At 36.2% G+C, this 22,347-nt stretch overlaps 4 protein-coding genes, 1 long non-coding RNA gene and 2 pseudogenes across 6 annotated transcripts; 1 reads left to right on the top strand and 6 right to left on the bottom strand.

The window, feature by feature from the left end:
* Positions 1-3,759: 3,759 nt before the first annotated feature.
* On the bottom strand, positions 3,760-6,610 carry LOC105967007 (nucleoid-associated protein At4g30620, chloroplastic). The gene is made up of 7 exons (XM_088818098.1): positions 6,416-6,610; positions 4,887-5,035; positions 4,681-4,781; positions 4,512-4,551; positions 4,338-4,409; positions 4,137-4,193; positions 3,760-4,028 (listed from the first exon to the last, which is right to left on the bottom strand). The coding sequence occupies exons 1-7, from the start codon at positions 6,480-6,482 to the stop codon at positions 3,954-3,956; spliced, it is 561 nt and encodes a 186-aa protein (XP_088674224.1). The 5' UTR covers positions 6,483-6,610; the 3' UTR covers positions 3,760-3,953.
* Positions 6,604-7,892, bottom strand: LOC148770821 (cytosolic sulfotransferase 5 pseudogene; annotated as a pseudogene). The gene has a single exon (XR_016031187.1). The product of XR_016031187.1 is annotated as a cytosolic sulfotransferase 5 pseudogene (transcript).
* A 1,695-nt stretch (positions 7,893-9,587) lies between these two features.
* Positions 9,588-10,541, bottom strand: LOC148770820 (cytosolic sulfotransferase 15 pseudogene; annotated as a pseudogene).
* A 1,711-nt stretch (positions 10,542-12,252) lies between these two features.
* LOC105967233 (cytosolic sulfotransferase 15) lies at positions 12,253-13,427 on the bottom strand. The gene has a single exon (XM_088818096.1). It carries the CDS (start codon positions 13,352-13,354, stop codon positions 12,398-12,400), a length of 957 nt encoding a protein of 318 aa, XP_088674222.1. The 5' UTR covers positions 13,355-13,427; the 3' UTR covers positions 12,253-12,397.
* A 1,024-nt stretch (positions 13,428-14,451) lies between these two features.
* Positions 14,452-15,440, top strand: LOC148770819 (uncharacterized). The gene is made up of 2 exons (XR_016031186.1): positions 14,452-14,841; positions 14,960-15,440. It is a non-coding gene; the product is annotated as an uncharacterized LOC148770819 (long non-coding RNA).
* A 571-nt stretch (positions 15,441-16,011) lies between these two features.
* Positions 16,012-17,219, bottom strand: LOC105967067 (cytosolic sulfotransferase 15). The gene has a single exon (XM_012991630.2). It carries the CDS (start codon positions 17,145-17,147, stop codon positions 16,188-16,190), a length of 960 nt encoding a protein of 319 aa, XP_012847084.2. The 5' UTR covers positions 17,148-17,219; the 3' UTR covers positions 16,012-16,187.
* A 673-nt stretch (positions 17,220-17,892) lies between these two features.
* On the bottom strand, positions 17,893-22,019 carry LOC105967206 (putative protein phosphatase 2C 21). The gene is made up of 11 exons (XM_012991799.2): positions 21,591-22,019; positions 21,103-21,225; positions 20,767-20,830; positions 19,952-20,060; positions 19,697-19,850; positions 19,472-19,597; positions 19,259-19,382; positions 19,084-19,160; positions 18,933-18,985; positions 18,348-18,402; positions 17,893-18,264 (listed from the first exon to the last, which is right to left on the bottom strand). The coding sequence occupies exons 2-11, from the start codon at positions 21,217-21,219 to the stop codon at positions 18,091-18,093; spliced, it is 1,053 nt and encodes a 350-aa protein (XP_012847253.1). The 5' UTR covers positions 21,220-21,225; positions 21,591-22,019; the 3' UTR covers positions 17,893-18,090.
* Between the last annotated feature and the right edge of the window lie 328 nt (positions 22,020-22,347).

Below are 22,347 nucleotides of genomic sequence, written 5' to 3'. Positions count from 1 at the left end.
TCCTTTCTCTTTTTTCTTCTTCTTCTTCTTCTTCTTCTTCTTCTTCTCCTTCCTCCTTTCTCTATCTTCTTCTTCTCTTCCTCTTCAAGCACCGGCGGTTGGGCGGCGGAGAACAGTGGCAATTTTTCTCGCCTTGTGTTCTTCTCTTATATCACTAGAGCATTCCTTCTCGTTTTTCAGTTTCTTGTTTTTTCTTTTTCTTGCAATAGCAATTAGGTCTTTTTTGACCTTTTTTTAAATTAATAATATCAAAATCAATATTGAAGTTATATTTATAATTTTCAGTCTTGCTCTTAGTAAATTTATTTATATTTTGTTCTTGCATGAAGTAAGGTCTTGCTCTTAAAAAAAATTTGAGATTGCCTTAAATTAATCCTACCCATATATAAGTTAGGTTATCATTAGAGGGTGTGAATTGATTTATTCAATCATTTTTTTTTATGTATTCTCAAGATTCTCTACTTTTTTCGAGTTTGACTTCAGTGTCGAACGATTTTCGTGGGGACCAAAACTCGGCGCCCTAATGCATATTATTTGCCGACGCCCCACTTGAATGTTCGGGAAGTGTTTGTGAGGTGTTGGAAGACAAACATACAAATTAATATGACATTGTTTTTATTTCGTTTGCCAACACAAAAAATAAACATACAAGATTATGCGACACTAGTATTTTAACCCGTGAGATGCACGGATGTAATTTGAAAAAATGGAATATGCATGGTTTAAAAATATTAACACTAATTCTAATACTACTATTACTATGACCTCACTGCAAATTGAAAGTATACATTTTCACATAAATTGAGACATCACTATTTTAATCAAGTGGAGTTTGTAAAATTAATTATAGTTTGATTCTTTCGTTCGTATAAATTAAAAATATAGTTATTCTTGCACCGAAAAATAACCGAAAAAAAATCTTGAAACGACTAAAAAACAATATAGATAATCGGTTAGTTTGGCCGGGCTGAAATCCGAATCGAGGTTAAGTTGTACGAATGCTGGCGCTTGATTTCTTATAAATAGGCCAACTAAATCAATTCTAACAAAATTCTGAAAAAATCGGAAAATAAGTTTCGATTTCGAACTTTAGTTGGATTTTAGTTTAAGTAAAAGACCACATCATATTTAAACTGCCACAAACCATATATATAACCCTAACTTATAATAAATAATTCAGGAAAAAAAAATAAAATTAAAAAAAAAAAAAAAAAAAAACAGCGAAAACGAAAGATGTACATACATATATATGTATGCATAGATTGAAAAACAGGCTACCTAAGTTCAGAATAGAGCAATATAACAAAAACTCCGATGCATCCGGCTCCGGTTTACTTGCGGTGGCGGAGGTCGTCTGGATCCGCCGCCCGTCTAGCTTCGGGCCTCCTCTGGCCGTAGTAGTACCAGATCCCGCCGGCGACGGCGAGGCCGGCGGCAGCCATGGCGTATGGGTTGTAAGGCATACTCCGCCGTATTCCGCCGCCCATGGGGTTGTGGCCGCCGGCCGTATTCTTGTTCATGTCTGCAGTTCCTGCCATTTTTTCTTCCCTTGGTTGAATGAATATTATTTTCTAACGCGGTTGATTGTGGGATTTTTGGGTGTTGCAGAAGGTGAATTTAGATATACATACATACATACATACATATATGTGTGAGGTTTTTGCCACGTTGGTATTAATGGCGGTGGTGATCGGTGGGGGTGACTTGGCATACACACGTGTCGTTTTTCTGGATACGTTTCCCTCACACGTGTTACTTTGGCTGGACAACTGTTGAATCGTGTGTGTTATTTTTATTTGTTTATATTTCGCTTTCCCATTGTACTTTGCCTTGAAATCACTTTACCCCCTCTTAATCGCGATTGCATTTATTTCTCCACTACACTCAAAAAAATTGTCCCCTCTTACTCTCGATTGCATCGATTTCTCCCACTACACTTGAAAAATTGTCTCAATGTGGCCGTCGCTATTAATTGTTGGCCCTCGCTATTTGCTGTTAGACATTTGAATTATTAACACCGTTTGATCTAAACTTTGAAATTACTAAAACGCCACATCTCTCAATTTAAATAATTATTAAAAAAAATAAAAAAAATCAAGACAACAAGAAAACATAGTCTACGACGCCAGCCACAATTTATTTATTTTTAATTTTTTAATAATTATTTAAACTGAGAGGGGTGATTCTTTTGTAATTTTCAAGCGCAGATCAAATGATGGTAAGGTCAAAGGTCTGAAAATTAACAGCGAGGGGCACAGTGAAACAAGCTTTCAAGTAAAGGGGGGCAAAACGATGTAATCGATCGTAGAAGAAAGTAAAGTGATATCGAGCTAAAATACAAAGAGGGAAAATGGAATTTAGGCTTTTTATTTTGGGGTAATATGCTAAGAGCCCCTCAAATGAAACTTAATTTGAACTAAATAACAAGTTCAAATCCAATCTTTTAATTAAATTCTTAATTTGAAATAATATATCGCATACATCCTTAATTATTTTTTATCCCTAAATTACCCTTTTAACCTAAATATTTTAATCTACATATTCATTCACTTTTTTTTAATTAAATTTATTTATATTTCTTCTCCCCTCATTCTCTCTCTATCCCCTCCCTCTCCCGTCTCTTCATTTCTCTCATTTTCTCTCCCTCTCTCTCCATCGCTTTCTTTCTTTCTCTCTCTGTCTCTCATATTTTTTTCTCTTTTTCTCTTTCTCTCTCCCTTTCTCTATCCCTTTGAACTAGTCTTTTGATTGGAGAAGCAAACGGGGGTGGCGGCGGACGAGAAAGCGGCGGCGGAGTGGGCAAATCTGAATATTAAGGCGGCGGCTGCGGTTGCGGTGAATCTATGGTGAAGGCGCCGATGAAGTGGGTAGCGGTGGCGCGTCGGATCTATGGTGGAGGCGGTGGATCTGAAGCGGCAATGGAATGCGTAGCGGAGGCGACTTCGAGGGTGACGCTGGCCCAACAGCGGCGCTCGTAGTTCGAGAATGGTGTTGGTGGTGCGGTAATGCGCGGATAGGTGATGGCAACGTGAGTGGGGTGGTGGTATCCTTAGAGGTGTGGATGGGGGTGGGTGGCCTTCGGCGTCACGGATCTAGGGTTTGGTGGGTGGATCTAGGGTTTGGTGGGATGAATCCAGAAAAATTCGATTTGATGTATATGGGTTACTATGAGTGCCTGACGGCTAGGGTTAAAAGGAGAAACTAGGGTTTCAAGAATATGCTATCATAGATGTCTACGGATTACTACAGGTTACTACGGATTACTACAGTTTCCTATAGTTTCCTATGGATGTCTATACATGATTGAGACCGATTTTTTTTTAAATTCATAATTTTCAATATCACGTAGAAAATAATGGACACAAATAGATTCTTAAAATACTGAAAAAATACGAAAATGAATAAACAAAAAGAGTAAATGTGTTGTACGTAAAAAAAATAATAAAAAAATGTTCGATGCAAAATGAAAATGTTAAATGAATAATAAAAAATGGTAAACGCAGTTTAAATGTTACTTGATGCAAATTTCATATTTTGTGTGTGAAGGGCATTTTTGGAATAAAATTTATGAAGGATGTGAAACAAATGTTTAGTTAGACTTGTCATTTAGTTCTAATAAGTTTTGTCACCAGGAACCTATATCCTAAGACCCCTTTTATTTTTATTAATTAATGGAGAGAGTGTATTGAAGAGTTAAGAAGGGCATAATTGAAAATTATGTAATTATGTTGTACGGAAATTCTCAAAGTGACGATAATATGGAACCAAAAAAGAATCTTAAAAGTGACGGATATTGTCGAACAGAGGGAGTAAATAATTAAAAACAGAAAAAAGGAAAAAAAAAAAAAGGAAAATTCTTCTAGCAAGAAATAGATTGTGTACAAAAGTAAAAGTTGGAAAAAGCGTTGGAGACACAAAATAAATATATCTCCTATAAAAGCGCGTTTTACAAATCACTTGAGTCCCTCGCTTAAACCTGGTGGCATTCCCAAACTCTGAGCTAGATTGCTCATTCTGTCTTTCATCGCCTATTTTCAACAACAATCGAATTTCCATTAAATATATATAAACTCTAAAAATCGAAGAAATAAGAAAAAAGATTGAATTAAATTTAATTCCGATTATACTTGTCTTACCAGAACACTCTTCTGGTGTGCATCTCTGTACGCCTCCGTCACAAGAAGCGAGAGTTTCTGTACGATTAAAACATTCCTTTACTCCATGGAAAATAATCGAACGAGAAAATTACTTAGCCGTTAAATAAAAAATCATTGACTCGGTCGAAATTTCAAGAAACGAGAATTGATTTACATATATTAATTTCGAACAAAACTTACTTCGGGTCCCAATTCCATTGCCGCGTCGGTTATGTCAATACGAACAGGTTGTTGATTCCCAGAGAGTGTTGCCTACGAAAAAAAAATCGTCAAACTATAGCATAACATTTTAAAAAAATAAAATAAAAATCGAATCTTTTAAATTAATCATGAAAAAATATCTCGAGAATGTACCTTTATAAGCTCACCTTCGCAATAACCCTCAAATTCAGCTCTGCAAATTTCGACAGTAAAATCGGAATAAATTATGTACGGGGAGAACCCAAATATTATAAATCAAGAAAAATGAACGTAAATTAAAAAAAAAAAAAAAGGAAAAAAATTCGAAATGTGGAATATATACACAGCAAGTTCTTTTTGCACCCGTACTGCTTCGACTTGGACAACCATCTGAGCTTTCTTTACGGTCTCGTATAAATTTTGCATGTTTCCTAATATTCCTGCCTATTATTGTCAAGCACAATTATACGTTTAGAACACCTATAAAATGACGAGAGTTGAATAATTATCGGAGGGGTATATTTGTCCAAGTGAGTAAATCTGAAGTACCTTTGAACCATCGTCGCCCTTTTCGTTTTCTTTCTTTCCGCCGCCGAATAATGCGTGTACGCTAAGAGATCTTTTAGTCTTCCCACTTTGACTTACTCGGCAAGACAAATTTGGAAGACCGACAATATTTGCATTCTGACGTATTTTATCTGAAATGCAATATAAACGAACATAGATTATTGCAGCAGAAATTGCAAAATGAGATCATCAAGACAAAATCAAATTTAAAAAAAAAATCATATCATGAAATTCCAACTAAAGATGGTAAAAAAATCTCAAGAATTATAAAAATTAACAAAAGGGAATATCGTGGCATCGATAAAAAGGGAACATCATATCATTATTTTTAGTTGGGTAAATTACGGTTAACCCTCTGAGGTAATGTCAAATTACGAAAAAATCCCTCTTGTTTGGGTAATTACAACCACCCCTCAACTATGAATCTTCTTACACATCCATCATTGCAGTGTCAAATTTAGTGTCAAATTTAGTAGAATCTTCTAGATTATGTGGAATATTCTCCAGTTTGTACCTCTTTTACCCCATTCGAGATCTACATTTTGAAACAAGACGATCATAAGATGCGTCTCTTGGCTTGTAAATATCAGATTGTGGTGCATCAGAAACTGTATTTTTACACAAAACGAACGAATGCAAACTAGTGAATATTCCACGGAATCTAAAAGATTATGTTGAATTTAACACTATAACGGTGGACGTGTAAAAAGATTCATAGTTGAGGGGTGGTTGTAATTAGCCAAACAAGAGGGATTACTTTCGTGATTTGACCTTACCAGGGGTGACTGTAATTTACCCTTTTAGTTTATATAGCATCGGGCCAAAAATACAAAGCTAACGCCTAACAAGCGAACTTCAGCCTGGATTCGAAGTCTAAAATATCAAACTCCCACGCATGATATTTCCAGCTACTTAAAACGATAAAAAATGCTATAATTATTTTTCTAGGTGGTTTAATTCGATCAAAAATCAATAGGACAAAAGGAATCTCTTCCCGTAAAACAGATTTTCGAGTATATTTTGTCATCCCCAGCTAAATTAGAGTCGAGACTTTTAGAAGAAAATAATGATGAGTTACTACACGATTTCATATCGTGCAAAACTATGTCGATGCTTTGCTATTTTTTCAAGCTTTTCTACCACTTGACTTCACCTATGAACATCTATTACTATTTTCACTAGTGTGTTACAAATTAAATATAAATAGGAGGAGATATGAGAACCAAATTGAAGTTTCTTGATTCAATAATCTCCATCTCTATAGAGTATCATAATTCTCTTGAAGAACAGTTGCCCTAAATCAATAGATATCATAAAAATTGTAGGTGTATTCATTTGCCCTAAAAGTAAAACATTTCAAGAAACACAATTCAAGCAAAACCCATGTGGTAAAAATTCATTCTTGCAATATCGGAATCATCGAAAAATCAAACTCACCAGAACCCAGAAACAATTGTTCCTAAAATTGCATATTAAACCAAATAAGGTGCAGAGAGAGAGAGAGAGCTTACATGAGGAGAGAGAAGAAGAGCAGGAGTGAAATTGAGCTGGCAGAGCTGCGCTTGTAGACATTGCCATATCTTGAATGTTATCCTATGATGATACAAATCAAATGATGCAAGAGAATATTCAAGATTTGTACAACGGAAAGAGAGTGGCTGAAGCCGAGATTTGAAGGGTTGGGTGTGCTGCTGCTCTGTTTTATTTGCAGTGTTTTGTTCTGATAAATAAAAATATTGGGTAAATTACAAACAGCCCCTAAGGTAAGATATATTTACGAAAAACCCATTAATTTTTCATAATTATATCCAACCCCCTGAAATTTATAGATTACTTACATTAACTCTCTCTCTCTCTCTCTCTCTCTCTCTCTCTCTCTCTCTCTCTCTCTCTCTCTCTCTCTCTCTTGTTCATTATTGATCGCTTTGTAATATAAACTTAAATTTTCAACACTAAACCAGACCCCTCAAACTTGATCGCAACGAGCTTCTTCATGCGTTCAGCCATGTCGGGAGTCATATAATTGGTCCAATCTCCGACTTCTCCCTTCCTAAAGAACGAACTCTTTTTCAGCACACCAAGAATATATCCACTCTTGTTCACCTCCAAATTCTTTAGGTTTTCAAAGCTGCAAACCCTAGATATTTCTTCCACCACCCCTCGCTCTTCTTCCTCCAATGAAAAAGGGCACCCCAAAAACTCGGCAATCTTCTTAACATTGAAAACGATATCTTCCTTCAAATCCTCGTATTTTAGAAACAACACTTTCCTAGGATTGTCCAAATGGGCTTTCCAATATCCAAGAATATGCTCCCAAAACGGGCCGAAGGGATGGATTCCGTTGCAAAACATATCGAAAGACTCGTTTAGTTCGAGTGGGACCGCGTCTTTTTCAATCTTGTTCTCGAGCAGAAACTGGCGGTGCGAGATGAACTGGTCCAGAGGGTTTCTGCAGATGTAGATAATTCTGCATGGAGATTCAAGGATGGATTTGGGTAGGGCTTTGTAAGGAATGTGGGTCGAGAAGATTCTCGGAGAAGACGAAAGATGTTCGAGATTAGGGTTTTCTTGGTGCAAGTAGAGATTGAACTCGAGAAAAGGCACAAGTGTGTGAGGGTGATGAGTGAGTACTAAAGGTGGGCTTTGATAATCATCATTAGTGGTTGTAGTAATATTGCTTATAATATTACTCCGATTATTCGCTATGGTGAAAGCGAGGGCCATTAACCAGGTCATTCCTGATTTAGGAATCGATGACAATAGTATGTCGGTTTCTTTGGCTTTGAAGTATTTTTTAGTGGATAAAATTGGTCGGAAAATGGTTAACGGGTACCAAAAATCATCGTATTTTACGAGGCGACGACCATCCCAATTCGTTTGTTGCTCGAGTTCATGGAGCAACTTCTCATGGAATCGATCGTCATCATAAGCAGAAGTAGAAGCAAAAGCAGAAGCATAATTAATTTGTGGTTCTTCTTTTTTCTCCATTTATATATATATGTACTTTTACCATAAAGATATGTGTAATTAATTGTAATAAAGAGGAATGTAATTGCATGCATTCTTTTATAGTGTTAAGGAAAGGATTAATTTTGGATATTTAGAATAGATTGAAGGCATGCATTTCAAGATAGGGTTGGATCGTGTGCCAATTAAATGATCAACAATGCGTTCACGGAACGTAAAATTAATCATGCATGCACTCAAAAGAGAGTTTTACGTGTAAAGTTCAAATAGGTCAAAATTGGAATAAAATTGAAAACAAAATCCAAGGATACAATTAATCCATATATAGTTCAATTTGATTCTTTATAATTTTTGAAACAGCACTAAGCAAGACCCATAAAACTCTTTAATGGCTGGATTGAGCATGTTAAATAAAATATTAAATTTTCCAAGTCTACAGCTAAATGTCAAATAAATTATAATTAAACGTTGATTTATTATATTGATAAATAAAAAGTTATTTTAATTATATTTCTTCCAATGATAATTGGAAGACACAAACTAATTAAAGCACAAATAACACATTAAGTCATTACTATTGAAGCCTGATTGATAATTGAAATTAAAGCCCCTAATTCTTCATTAATTCTTTGTCCTAGCTAATTAATTGTCCAAGGGAGAGTTTGGGCCGGCTTATAATGGGCCCACAAACCTATTTGGGCCGGGCTTAATAATATGTCGAAAGTCTCGTCTAGTCCAAGTGGGACTGCATCTTTTTAATTTCGATCAAGAACTGGCGGAGAGAGTACGCAAGTGGATAATAATATTTACGTACATTGGAGTTCACGTATCGAATCAGCTAGGGTTTCGAAAGGCATGCGTGTTGTTATTGATTTGATTCGTGGACTCGAAACTCGAAAGTTGTTCGAGATTGGGATTTATTGGTCGTCCAAATAAAGATTTAATTAATCAGATCTTTAGTTCAGAAATATACACATTTCTCAAAAAAAAAAAAAAGAAAAAAAAAAAACAATACAAAATATCTTATATGCAATACGCTTAGATGTTAATAAAAAAAACATGAGGGAATATATATAATTTTCATTGACTCTACACGATGATGATTGATGCATGTAGATGTTATTTTATTTATTTATTTTTTCTCTAAAGATAGACTTTGCAAATTGTCATTACAACATGCATATATAGTATAGCCAACAATTAAAGAGACTACAACCACAACTAAAAGATGTCCCCTACATTAATTGCATGCGTTTCACGTTAAAAAAATAGCCACTACACATGAGTACAGTACAGTATATATATATATATCGGGTTTCGGGTTTTGGGGTTTCGAATTTTGGAGTTTCGGGTTTTCGAGCATTTATATATATATATATATATTTGTTTGATTAATTTAAAAAATTAATGTCCTCAAAAAATCGATAACTAACTTGATCATCAAAATTAATGCTAATATTGATGCTAATGATCAGAACCCCTCTATATATAATGGTTTGGTTTGCAATATTAATATTGAACAAGCATATTTAAACATGAAAATGAGCACAAATGTTAAATCAACAAAAACACCAAAGTTACATTTATTTCCAAATCAACAACAACAACAACAACAACAACAACAACAAAATATAATATGCATTCGAAATCGAAGAATATTAATAAAATACATTACAAAACAATCACAGCTTAATTCAGTGATTGATCGACTTGACTTCAGATCTTGAAAGTTAAACCAGAGCCCTCGAACTTGATCTCCATGAGTATCTTCATGCGTTCAGCCATTTCAGAACTCAGATAATTCGTCCAATCTCCGACTTCTCCCTTCCTGAAAAACGTACTATTTTTCAATACACCATCCATAACATATCCATTCTTGTTCACCTCCAAATTCTTCAAATTCCCGAAGCTGCACAACTTTGATATTTCTTCCACCACCCCTTTTCCGACTTCCTCCTCCGAAAAAGGGCACCCAACAAACTCGGCAATCTTCTTCACATTGAGAACAATGTCCTCTTTCAAATCCTCGTACTTTAGAAACAACACTTTTTTAGGGTTCTCCAAATGGGCGTTCCAGTACCCAATCATATGCTCCCAAAACGGGCCGAATCCGATGATTCCTTGACAGAACATGTCGAATGATTCCTCGAACCCAAGCGGGACCGCATCTTTTTCGATCTTGTTGCTGGCGAAGAAGTGGTGGAGCGAGATGAACTGGTCTAGAGGGTTTCTGCACAAGTAGATAATCTTGCATTCGGATTTAGCGACGGAATCAGGTAGCATGCCGAAAGGCATGTGGCTTGCAAAGATTCTCGGATTGGAAACATCTTCCGGCGGTGGCGGATTGTAATGTTCACCCATATATTCTTCGATGAAAGGCACGAGTTTGTGAGGATTGGAATTGAGTAGAGGGCTTTGATCGACAGCGTGGATGCCGCGATTAGCAACGGAAAAAGTGAGGGCTTTCAGCCAGGTGGTTCCTGCTTTGGGAGCCGTTGCTAATATTACGTCGGTGTTTTTGGCGACGAAGTCGCTTCGAGCGGACCGTATTGATTGGAGAAACATCTCCGGGAACCAAAAGCCGCCGTAGTTGACGAGACGTTGGCCGTCCCATCCCGTGCGCCGCTCTAGAAGTTCATCGTCGTTATCAAGCACGTGCTTCTTCTCCATTTTCAAAAGAGAAAAGAGATTGTGTATGGTTTCTTCTTCTTCTTCTCTTTTTTTAGTATGATTGTGAAATCGGATCGGATTGGATACATTTAAGTTGTCTGTTGTATTAATGCATGGTCCCCAAAGAGGCTACGTATAGTCAAATCAAATAGTGGATTTTAATATATTTTTTTATTAACAAATAAATAAAATCAACTAACTTAGATTCGATCCAGCAATTATGATTGATTTTATTTTCGGTCAATCTGAATAAGAAAAAATGTTTCTGAAAGTAATCATTTCTTTTTCGAAAATGAAAAACTAATTATGAAATAGATAATAATAATTTCGGAAATTAGAATAAAAAAATTTAAGCGTTGGCAATATTAATTATATATAGTCTTTGGGGTTAATTTTCAAGAAACAATTGAGCTAGGGGTGGCAATTAAATTAGCTGGGCTACTTTCGAATTAAAAAAGTTGGCCATAATCAGTAGGGGGCTCGGTGCTACAAATTAATTAACTTTGGTAATTAATTAAGCCTAAAACATAATTAACTAAATTAGAATCAAATGAGCTAGACTGCTAGAGCCACAATTAACAGGAAGATGCCTTATTTCTTTGGCACTCCCAGTCAGTAAATATTATCCATAAAATTTTAAGGTAAATTTTATTTTGTCTATCTGAACTATATCGAACGTATAAAATAATCACTAAACTTCAAAATGAACTAAAATAGTCTATATTTTTTGTGGTCAACGTTAAAAAATTGAAAATGAGCACAACTATTAGGAGTTAAATGCAAAAACACCCCCTGTGATTTTCCTAAACACCAAAAAACCCCCTAGGTAAAATTAAGTGACTAAAACCCCCCTGTGATTAGTAGTCAAAGTCATAAACCCCCCTCTATCTCATTCGTGTCATGCACGCGCTACCAACGCGACTGCTGGTGCGTTTTTTGTGTGAAAAGACGCAAATGCCCCTCTAAATCTCTCTTAGTTTTTCTACCATTTTAAACAAAAACAAAAGAAAAAAATCACTAAATATAAATGAAATAATTAAAAAAGAACAAAACACAATAAAAAAACAAAAAAAAAGAAAAAAAAGAAAAAAGAAATCGGAATTTCTTCCTCCCGTCAAACTGACCAACCCCTAATTCATCTTCTTCGCCCATTTTGTTGTCCGACATCGCCATCTTCTCCGACGTTGCCCAGCGACCGCCGCCGCCGTTGCTGCCGCCGCTGCTGCCGCCGCCGCTGCTGCCGCCGCCGCTGCCGCCGCCGCAAGTTCAGATCTTCTCTAAAGTCGTCGCCAATCGAGGTCCGGCGAGCTACACTTCGTCGAATTCTCCGACGAATAGCAAAGCCCATCGCAAAATCCTCTCAAACACAGCTGCCGTTGCAGCCGCCGTTGAGCTATGAGCTGAGAAATTGAAATTGAAGTGTGCGTTTTTTTTTTTTTTCAATTGGAGAAGAGGGCTAAATTGAAAGTGCTAGGGACTGAATTGAAAATTTTGAAAATTTCATTTAAGTCATAAAATTCTAGAGGTTTGATATATTTATCTGAAGGGCATTTTTGTCTTTTCGCGGGCGGTCAACAGACAAAAACAAAAAAGGGTCGAGTGTGCTTCATTGAACACTTGTTAGGGGGTTTTTGGTGACTTATTTTTTCCCAGGGGGTTTTTTGGCCTTTAGGAATTACACAGGGGGTGGTTTTGCATTTAACTCCAACTATTAGAATCAACACAAACACCAAATTTATAAAGTTACAATTCCAAAACAACTACAACAACAACAACAAAAACAACAACAATATGCTTTCGAAGAATATTAATGAAATACATAATAGAAAATTACAACTTCCGTGGTTGACTTGACTTCAGATCTTGAACGTTAAACCAGAGCCCTCGAATTTGATCTCCATGAGTTTCTTCATGCGTTCAGCCATTTCAGAACTCAGATAATTCGCCCAATCTCCGACTTCTCCCTTTCTGAAAAATGTATTGTTTTTCAACACACCGTCCATAACATGTCCATTCTTGTTCACCTCCAAATTCTTCAAATTCCCGAAGCTGCACAGCTTCGATATTTCTTCCACCACCCCTTTTCCGACTTCCTCCTCCGAAAAAGGGCACCCCATAAACTCGGCAATCTTCTTCACATTGAAAACAATGTCCTCCTTCAAGTCCTCGTACTTCAGAAACAACATTTTTTTAGGGTTCTCCAAATGGGCGTTCCAGTACCCAATCATATGCTCCCAAAACGGGCCGAATCCGATGATTCCTTGACAGAACATGTCGAAAGATTCCTCGAACCCAAGTGGGACCGCCTCTTTTTCGATCTTGTTGCTGGCGAAGAAATGGTGGAGCGAGATGAACTGGTCCAGAGGGTTTCTGCACAAGTAGATAATCTTGCATTCGGATTTAGCGACGGAATAAGGCAGCATGCCGAAAGGCACGTGGCTCGACAAGATTCTCGGACCGGAAACATTTCCCATCGGTAGCAGCTTATCATGTTCGTCACCGATGTATTCTTGGATGAAAGGCACGAGTTTGTGAGGGTTTGATTTGAGTAGAGGGCTTTGATCGACGGCGTAGATACCGCGTTTGGCGACGGAAAAAGTGAGGGCTTTCAACCAGGTGGTTCCTGACTTAGGAACCGTTGCTAATATTATGTCGGTGTTTTTTGCGACGAAGTTGTTTTGAGAGGACCGTATTGATGGGAGAAACATCTCCGGGAACCAAAAGCCCTCGTAGTTGACGAGATGTTGGCCGTCCCACCCCGTGCGCCGCTCTAGAAGTTCATCGTCGTTATCAAGCACGTGCTTCTTCTCCATTTTCAATAGAGAAAAGAGATTGTGTATGGTTTCTTCTTCTTCTTTAGTATGATTGTGAAATCGGATCGGATCGGATCGGATAGATTTAAGTTGTCTGTTGTATTATTAATGCATGGTCCCCAAAGGGGTTACGTATAGTCAAATCAAATAATGGACTTTAATATTTTTTTTTATTAAAAAATATATAAATAAAATCAACTAACTTAGATTCGGTCCAGCAATGATTGATTTTATTTTTGGTCAATCTGAATAAACAAAAATGTTTCCAAAAGTAACCATTTTTTTTTTCTCGAGATGAAAAACTAATTGTGAGATGGATAATCACAACTTCGGAATTGGAATAACAAAAAATTGCTCTAAAATCGGAAATTATCGGATCGAAATCAACACCAAGCGATAGCTCAGCCTGTGCGGCAAGTTTTTTTTTTTTTTTTTTTTGGTGAGGTTTTTCGATATTTGTTTTTTGGCATCCATCCGCCTGTGCCCGATATGCACTCCATGTAGTGTTAAATATTAATATTTTTATTTATTTATTTTTATGAAAGGCAAATTAGACTTCGCTCCCTCAAAAGAATCTCATTTTTGCACTTTCCCTCCTCAAAATACAAAAATGAAATTGTCCCCTCGATGGATTCTGCCCTAAATGTTCGATCTAATTTTTGTCGGATTATGGTAAATTGGAAGGGTAATTTCATCTTTTAAGACTTTAAATGTCATTTAAACATTTACCCCCATCTTACGATGATTATAAAGAATAAAGAATAAATTTTGTTGAATTTGCAAGAGAACTTCGTCTAATTTGGAAGCGAATTTCATAACATTGCAAAGATAATTTTGTTAAGAGTAAAAAGCAGTTTACCCCCTAAACTATGGGTCGATTTGCACTTTACCCCCCAAACAAAAAAAAATTGCACGTTTTTACCTAAACTCGTTAATTCGTTGCACGGTGCCCCCTGAACTTAATTTTCCGGCAATTTTGTCCGAAAAGTTGAAACATGTGACTTGCACGTGACATTTGCAGGGGTATATTCGTCCATTCACTTACATGCTGTATATTAAATATAAATTAATCTTTAAAAAACAAAAAACAAAAAAGAAAAAAGAAAAATATATTGAGTCTTCTTCTTCCCTTCGCCCACCGTGCCATCACCATCCCAAAAAATCCATCAGCCACCGTCCTCCACTCTATCGCAACCACCGACCACCAATCCCACCGCAGCAAATCATCACTTCCACCTCTAAACTATTTCCAACTCACCGCCATTACTTGCCTCGTTTCCTCCATTTACCGATCGAGTCTTCGACCATACAAGTATAAAACAAATATTCCCCAATTTCTTTTTAAGAAATCACCATCACCGGCAAATCATCTCCACCTCCACCTTCCCCACCTTGATTCCACCTCTAAACTAATTTCAACCCGCCGCCGTCACCTACCTCGTTTCACGGTTCACAACACCGCGCCACAGGCAACTATTCCTCACTCTGTAATTTTTTCCCGACGCGCACTCTTCCAACTTTTATTTTCCTCCAATTTTATTTCATCATTAAACGAACACGCGAATTTCACTGAAATTAATTTATTGAAAATTTGTGCAATTGCAGAATTATCCCATATCGAAGCATTGATCGTGTTTCCTCTTCTGCAGTTGTAGATCCGAATTTTGGATGCATCGGAGCGTATTCATTACCTTCCCAATTTTTCTTTTTTAAGAAATCACCATCTCCGCCTCTGCTCCTCCGACGTCAAATATCCTAACCTCATCCCCATCTTCTTTGGATCTATGGGCAAAATAGGATTTGAAGACATTTTATTTGAACCGGATCTGAGCCGCCGAGGAGATGTAGTGCACCAATTATCGGAGATGGATGGTGCTGTTATTTTTTCGGCGGAGAATGTTACCTGGCTCGCCGACGAAGCTATATCCGTGAGAGGAGGAGCGGTGGTGGTCATCGGAGAATTTTGGAATTTTTTTAAATTAGTGTTTCAGATTTTTTTTTTGCAGGCATGAATTGGATTTTTGGGAAGAAGATGGCTGATGGTCTGATGGGTTTTTGGGAATGAACGTGGGTGATGGTCTGATGGATGAAAGCTTTTTTTTTTCCTTTTTTTTTCTTTTTATTTTATTTTATTTTTTATTTTCTTTTTTCTTTCTTTTTTTTTTTTTTTTTTAATATTTATTTGCCTTTAATATTAAAGATGCAAGTGAAGGGGCGAATTTACCCCTCAAAATCTCACGTGCAAAGCACATGTTTTAACATTCCGGTCAAAATTGCCGGAAAATTGAGTTCAGGGGGCACCGTGCAACGAATTAACGAGTTTAGGTAAAAACGTGCAAAAAATTTTTGTTTGGGGGGTAAAGTGCAAATCGGCCCATAATTTAGGGGGCAAACTGCTTTTTACTCTTTTGTTAATATGGGAGCCCTAAGTAATCCCGAAAGAAGGATTTTCAAGCGGAAAAGGGTAAAATGACATATCCACCTTTAATACGGCGACACGTTTGGGGCAAAGTGCACCAAGCTCTATATTTTAAGGAGGGGACAGTCACATTTTTTTTATTTTGAGGGGAAAAAGTGCAAATAATGATTCTTTTGAGGGGAAAAAGTGCAATTTGCCCTTTTATAAAACCAGGGTTGAAACTTGAAACAGACAGAACTTAAATAACAATGCCAAATTATTTTAAAATAGCCATATTAGCCAATTGACAGAAAAATACACACCTTCAATTAATACAACAACAACATCTTATTCTAAGCAGAAAATCAAATCAATTGAAGCATAACATATCATAGAAATTTATTGATTAAAAATAAAAATAAAATGCCTTAATGTTTAGGTCTTGAACATTAAACCGGATCCCTCGAACTTGCTCTGCATAAGCTTCTTCATTCGTTCCGCCATTTCGTGATTCAAATAATTCGTCCAATCTCCGACCTCTCCTTTCCTAAAAAACGTACTATTTTTCAATAAACCATCCATCACATATCCATTCTTATTCACCTCCACATTCTTCAAATTATCGAAACTACACAACCTCGATATTTCTTCCACCGCCCCTCGTTTTTCTTCCTCAAACGAAAACGGGCACTCCAAAAACTCGGCAATCTTCTTAACGTTGAAACCAATATCCTCTTTCAAATCCTCATACTTCAGAAACAACACTTTGCCAGGATTCTCCAAATGCGCATTCCAGTATCCAAGAATATGGTCCCAAAACGGACCGAACCCGTGAATTCCGTCACAAAACATGTCGAACGACTCGTCCAGTCCAAGTGGGACCACGTCTTTCTTAATCCTATTTTCGATCAAGAAATGGCGGAGCGATGTGAACTGGTCCAAAGGGTTTCTGCAGACGTAGATAATTTTGCATGCGGATTCACGGATAGAAATCGGAAGGATTTCGAACGGCATGTGTGTGGATAACATTCTTGAACTTGTACTAGTATTACTTGACGAGAGGTATTCAAGATTCGGATTTTCTCGGTGAAAAAGATTAATTTCGATCGAATGCACAAGTGTGTGAGGATTAGAAGTGAGTAGAGGGTTTCGATCGGTATTTGGATGAATGCCGCGATTGGCTACGGCGAAAGCCAGGGCTTTCAACCAGGTGGTTCCTGATTTAGGAACAGTCGACAGTATTACGTCGGAATCTTTTGCGACGAAGTGGTTTTGAGCCGATAATATTTGTTGGAAAAACATTTCAGAGAACCAAAAACCGTCGTACTTCACGAGTTTTTGGCCGTCCCAGCTTGTCTTTCGCTCGAGTAGTGTTTCCTCGACTTTTTTCTCCATTTTTTTTTTCCTAATAACAGACAAAAGATAAAGATATGTATACTCTCTATATAAAGTGGTTTTTGTTCTTCTTTTTTTAGTGTGATTATTGAGAATTTTTTCCAGCTATATATAATCACTTATCAAGTAGGAAAAGTCAAAAGCATTCACTTGATTCTAAGTGATTAGCAAGGAAACAGCTTTTCAAACTTGGTGTGTACATAAAGAAAAGCAAATATCTTGGTTGACCGAGTCAAAGTTCACCAACTTGTTTAGAAATTGCTAGGTGGTGAGTTGTATTTCATCTAACTAGAACTATTATATTACAAGACTAAAAAAATAATTTGGTAAATTTCGGGCATCCCTGAAGTAAGACTAAATTAACTTACAGACCCTTGTAATATTGCTAATTATAAATATTCCCTCAGTTGTTCCTCCGTCTTACAATTACATCCTGAAGTTATGAATAACGTAATCTTGAACATTCCATGTAATATTCGTTCTGAATTTTCAAAATTACCCTTATGAGATAAATGTAATATACCCACATGGGGTAACTGTAAGATTTTATCCTATCTCAGGGGTTATTGCGTAATTACCCATGATTTATTTATTTATTTAATAAAAGGGCAATTTAGACAATCCATTCATTCTGTTACGTTATTTTACCCAAAAAATCACAAAAATATATACATGGATACGTGTGTTTCTTTTTAAGTGTCATATAAGGTTAATGCCGATTAACAAAATTATTAAATAACCTCGATTTTAGAAGAAAAAACTCTTAATTGACAAAACTACCCCTTTGCGGTTTTTCAATAACAGAATACAATATTTTCACACATCAACTTCATCATACGACAAAACAAAGATTATATCAAATCATTAATAACAAAACTATATATGCATTTACAAAAGGGGTTCGATATAAAATCAGATATTACGAACGAGTCTTTGCCGAATTTTAGGACTCGCTCTTCGACTCAATCTCCACTTCCTTAGAAGGCTCTCCCGATTGGTTCGATTTTTTAAATTGCACCAAAATCATGGTCATATTATCGCAGCCCTCGCCTCTTGCAGTAGTAGGTGCAAGGCACCTATCCAGCACTTTCTCACACACCAACGAAAGCTTACTTTCCTGCTTACAGCAAATCGAAAAATGAATATATAGAGTGGATTTCAAATCCACCGTAAAAAACGAGAGTTAGGTATTCCACTTACGCGTTTGAGCTGCTCGCGTACAAAATCCACTAGTTGTTGGCTTGACATGCAATCCCTGAATTATTTAAACGCAGACAACATATGAAACTGGATTAATTAGTCTCGGAACGCAATTTTCCGAATTCGGCCGATTCTGATCCGAGCATTTCCGATTTTGGAACATTATTTTTTATTCTGAATTCCAAAAGTTCCAATTTCCGATTTTTTTTTTTTTTTGACAGAATTGGAATTCATATCAGATTTCAATTTCCCATCCGATTCAAATTTCCGAAAATTCCAATTTTGTTTCCCTAAATTACACTTATATTATCAATATTATGTATTTGACTATTTTCATTACACGTGACTAAAAAAACAGAAATTTCGAAATTCTGTTGATTTGATCCGAAAATTTCTGATCCATGAACAAGTTTTCTCACTATCATTTCCGATTTTTTTGGAAACTCAATTGGAATTAGTTCTCCACTTTTGGAAAAAAAAATTGGAATTATTCCGAAAGTGCCAATTCCAAGAGTTTTTTATCGGAAGGCGAATTTCTTCATTACTAAAACATGGTATATAAAAAACGGAGATTCGATTGCGTACCAAATACCGTCACATGCAAGCACAATGAACTCATCATCGTCGCAAAGTTCAACCTGGTTTATAAATTTTAAGTATATTAGCCAATCAAACCACCGTACAATTTTTAATATTTTTTGTTTTAATATACACATTACGGAAAAAAGAAACTCACAATATTAATATCTGGATCGGCAGTAACAATTTGCTTCTCCGCAGGCAAAATCTTGTTCTGCTTGAATTCCATATCACCTGGAATTTACATTACACGTCGCATTTGTTCATTAAATTATTTTCACAACATTCATACCTAATAAATAGTCAAAATTATAAAGAATATCAATTAATACCGATAGCTCTTGAAAGATTCAAACTGCCGTTGACTCGACCCGCATGGATAAAACCACCCGCTTTTAATATTCTCTCCCTCTCAACCTCAAGATCGGGTTTATGGTCCATCGAAAGATTGTATGCCTAAAATCACAAAGAACCCAAATTAACTCACATTGTTTTGTTAAAATATATTACATGAAAAAAACAATTTTTTTAATTCAATATTTTACCTGGCCATTCCTAGAAATAATGCAACGAGAGTCGCCGGCATTTGCGACAACGAGTTGATTCTCTCTAATGATTGCAACACATGCAGTACAGCCAGAAGTGGGTCCGGAAAAATCAGAGTGTGGTCCCTAACCAAACAAATAAATACACGAGTTGAAGTTTTAAGTTAGGTACGAGAAAAGAAATGGCAGCTAAGGAGGAATCGTATTTATGTAAATAAATAGCACCTCCTCGAACGCCCAATTGTCGGCTTGGATATTCTTTTGACCACTTCTCGGTGACCATATCAAACCCTCGATCATCCCACTAAACTTGTTCATTTTATCACCGAGAATAGCCAATTCCCTCCAGCCTCTCTGTCCAAGCATCATTTCGTCGATCCTAAAAAATTAAAAAAAATAATAATAATTAAAAAAAAAGGGGGGGGGGGGGGGGGGGGGGGGGAAGATTTTATTCGAAAAAGTATGAGACTTGAAAATGACCTGAAAAATGCTTTTTGAACAGAAGTTCCGATATCACCGGTTGAATATGCTTCATTCTTGATTACTTGCTCGTGAAGGTACTTAGCACAGAATTTGGCCACCACTTTGCCTTTGATGTCAAAAGGGACGACAATCGGATTAACGAATTTAAAGTTACAAATATCTTAATCCCCGTTATTTAAGGAAATGAAAATGAATGTCCGACATGCCAACCAACCGAACAAACAAATCTTTCCGCCAAAATAACAAAGAAGAGAGAACTTTAATAAATGTGTAAACAAATAAGACGACAAGTCGAAAACCAATAGATACCGCCGAACCTAAGTGGAATCTGAACTTAATTCCTCGTAACCAACAATTATCTAACAAATTGCCTACAGACAGCAGTATAACTTATTTCAACGACAAAGCGAGCATGTTCATCAAATTGTGAAGTTACGTTTGTGTGTTTATATAGTAGCAGAAATCGCCACTAGATATTTATCAGATAGAATTTTGCTCAAACAACTTTCTCGATTGAATAACTACCACCAATCGGGAATATCCAACCGGATTTTCAACCACCACCATTAGTGAAAGGATGACACAAAAGGTTGACTCGAAGATGTCGTAAATGTACTATTTTTTACATACTGTTATAAAGTATAATAACTGGAACATAAGAGTAATTGCCGAGAACGAACATCAAGAATATCGTCTCTACGCCTGATTTTACGTCTTTCGTCTCAAAAGTATGTGCATGATACTGAAATTTTGAAATTTATATGATAAGTGGTCATTTAAAAAACCAAAAAAGTAGAATCGAACCAACATACCTCCATGACCATCATAAACACCAAAGAATGACGTCGAGTTATCCAAATTCGGGAGTGCCGCATGCTAAAAGGAAGAACGACAATCAAATTCAGTGACAACTAGCCTGATTCTAATACAACATTACATCTACAAGAACAATACATCATTACATATAATAACTATCGAAAAAAAACAAGATTCATCTTCAACAGCTATCAATCACATAAACCCGAAAGAAAAGCTCACGCTAACATTCAACTTCAAAATTATCCAACTAACGCAAAAGTTAAGACGATCCGTAACTATACGAAACGTATATGCATATGCTACTATCGGAATTGATGGAAAATACTTACAGCGTCTTCCATGGAAGCGCGCCATCCTTGCATGGAGGAAAGACCGAAACTAAGGCGATTGTTCCCACCATCTTCCGAAAATTTCTCCGTTTTTGGAGTGCTGAGGTATATTCCCATCTCTAACTGACATATGAACAAGCAGATATTTAATCAGTGTAAATTGTAATACAGAGTACAGAAACTCAATGCAGAAATCAATACTTATGCATTCGATTAATCAACCCATAAATCACTCCAATTTTAATTCTTCAAAGATGAAGTACAGATAACAATCCCAATTTTTTTTTTCGAATTATTTTAATATTTCCCCAATTTAGAAGCCGCCATAAAAGGAAAGTAGCATATACCCTTGAAACAATCAAAATCAAAAGCATCAACATGAAAATCAACGCAATCAAAAACTAATTCGAGAAAAAACACAGTGCAATAAGTTTCAAAATTGAAGAAGAAATGTTAATGGGTAATTGAAAATGTTTGTTCTCACATACCCAATTGAACAGCTAACAAGTCCCTGAATCTTTTGAAATTAGGGCAGAATCTTGATAAATTCGAAATCGATAAAAAAAACCATGAAAGAAAAAGTACAGAATGAGGGGAGTTGGAGATGGACAGTATCGATTGTAGAGAGAGAAAGTGAGGAGAGAGAAGGGAATATTATTAATTTTGTGTATAAAGATTAAAGGGTGAGAATTTATTTATGATTTGTGAATCTGTGTGCTGTAGTGCTGTTACATTCAATTAAGGGATGATGAAAAATCTTCTCAGGCAGTCTTGATAATATTCCGACAAAAGAAAAAACAAAAAAACAAAAGTTATACACAAATAAGTTTGGGGTAAATAGCATTTGACCCCCTATGATGCAAGTTTTTGTAGATGACCCCCTTGTACTCGTAATATTTGCATATAACCCCCCTTGTATTTGATCGGGGTAGCTTTCGTTAGTTTTTTTCGTCAAAATTAACTAGACGTTTCAAACGTCAAAATACTATATTTTGCAAATGACCCCTTCTACTTACATTTTTTTCTTTAATTTTTGACGGAAGAATTGTTTTTCCTTTGATCTTTGATTGGGCCCAAAATTGAGTTTTGAAAAAGCCCATGAACTATTAAAGTTGCCAATTTATCTTCTGCATTTATTTCACACATGATCCAATGAACAATTTCTTAAGACGGCCCAATTCTTTTTTTATATATTTATATATATACTTATATTTTTTATGTGTAAAAAAATATTTTTTCTATGGT

This window comes from Erythranthe guttata, chromosome 5 (assembly GCF_056151865.1).
Source record: "Erythranthe guttata isolate IM_541 chromosome 5, IM_541, whole genome shotgun sequence".
NCBI classification, from domain to species: Eukaryota; Viridiplantae; Streptophyta; class Magnoliopsida; order Lamiales; family Phrymaceae; genus Erythranthe; species Erythranthe guttata.
The sequence above is the reverse complement of the archived record's forward strand: the minus strand, read 5'-3'. Positions and strand labels throughout refer to the sequence as shown.

Excerpts from the sequence above, each read along its gene's own strand:
- LOC105967007 (XM_088818098.1), bottom strand. The coding sequence starts at position 6,482 with ATGGCAATGTCTACAAGCGCAGCTCTGCCAGCTCAATTTCACTCCTGC. Across the intron at positions 5,036-6,415 it reads CTCTTCTTCTCTCTCCTCAT|ATAAAATACGTCAGAATGCA; the intron begins GTAAGCTCTCTC and ends ATTGCATTTCAG. Across the intron at positions 4,552-4,680 it reads GTGCAAAAAGAACTTGCTGT|AGCTGAATTTGAGGGTTATT; the intron begins GTATATATTCCA and ends CGAAATTTGCAG.
- LOC105967233 (XM_088818096.1), bottom strand. The coding sequence starts at position 13,354 with ATGGAGAAGAAGCACGTGCTTGATAACGACGATGAACTTCTAGAGCGG.
- LOC105967067 (XM_012991630.2), bottom strand. The coding sequence starts at position 17,147 with ATGGAGAAAAAAGTCGAGGAAACACTACTCGAGCGAAAGACAAGCTGG.
- LOC105967206 (XM_012991799.2), bottom strand. The coding sequence starts at position 21,219 with ATGGGAATATACCTCAGCACTCCAAAAACGGAGAAATTTTCGGAAGAT. Across the intron at positions 18,403-18,932 it reads CTTGCATGTGACGGTATTTG|GGATTGCATGTCAAGCCAAC; the intron begins GTACGCAATCGA and ends TAAATAATTCAG. Across the intron at positions 18,265-18,347 it reads TACGCGAGCAGCTCAAACGC|GAAAGTAAGCTTTCGTTGGT; the intron begins GTAAGTGGAATA and ends TGCTGTAAGCAG.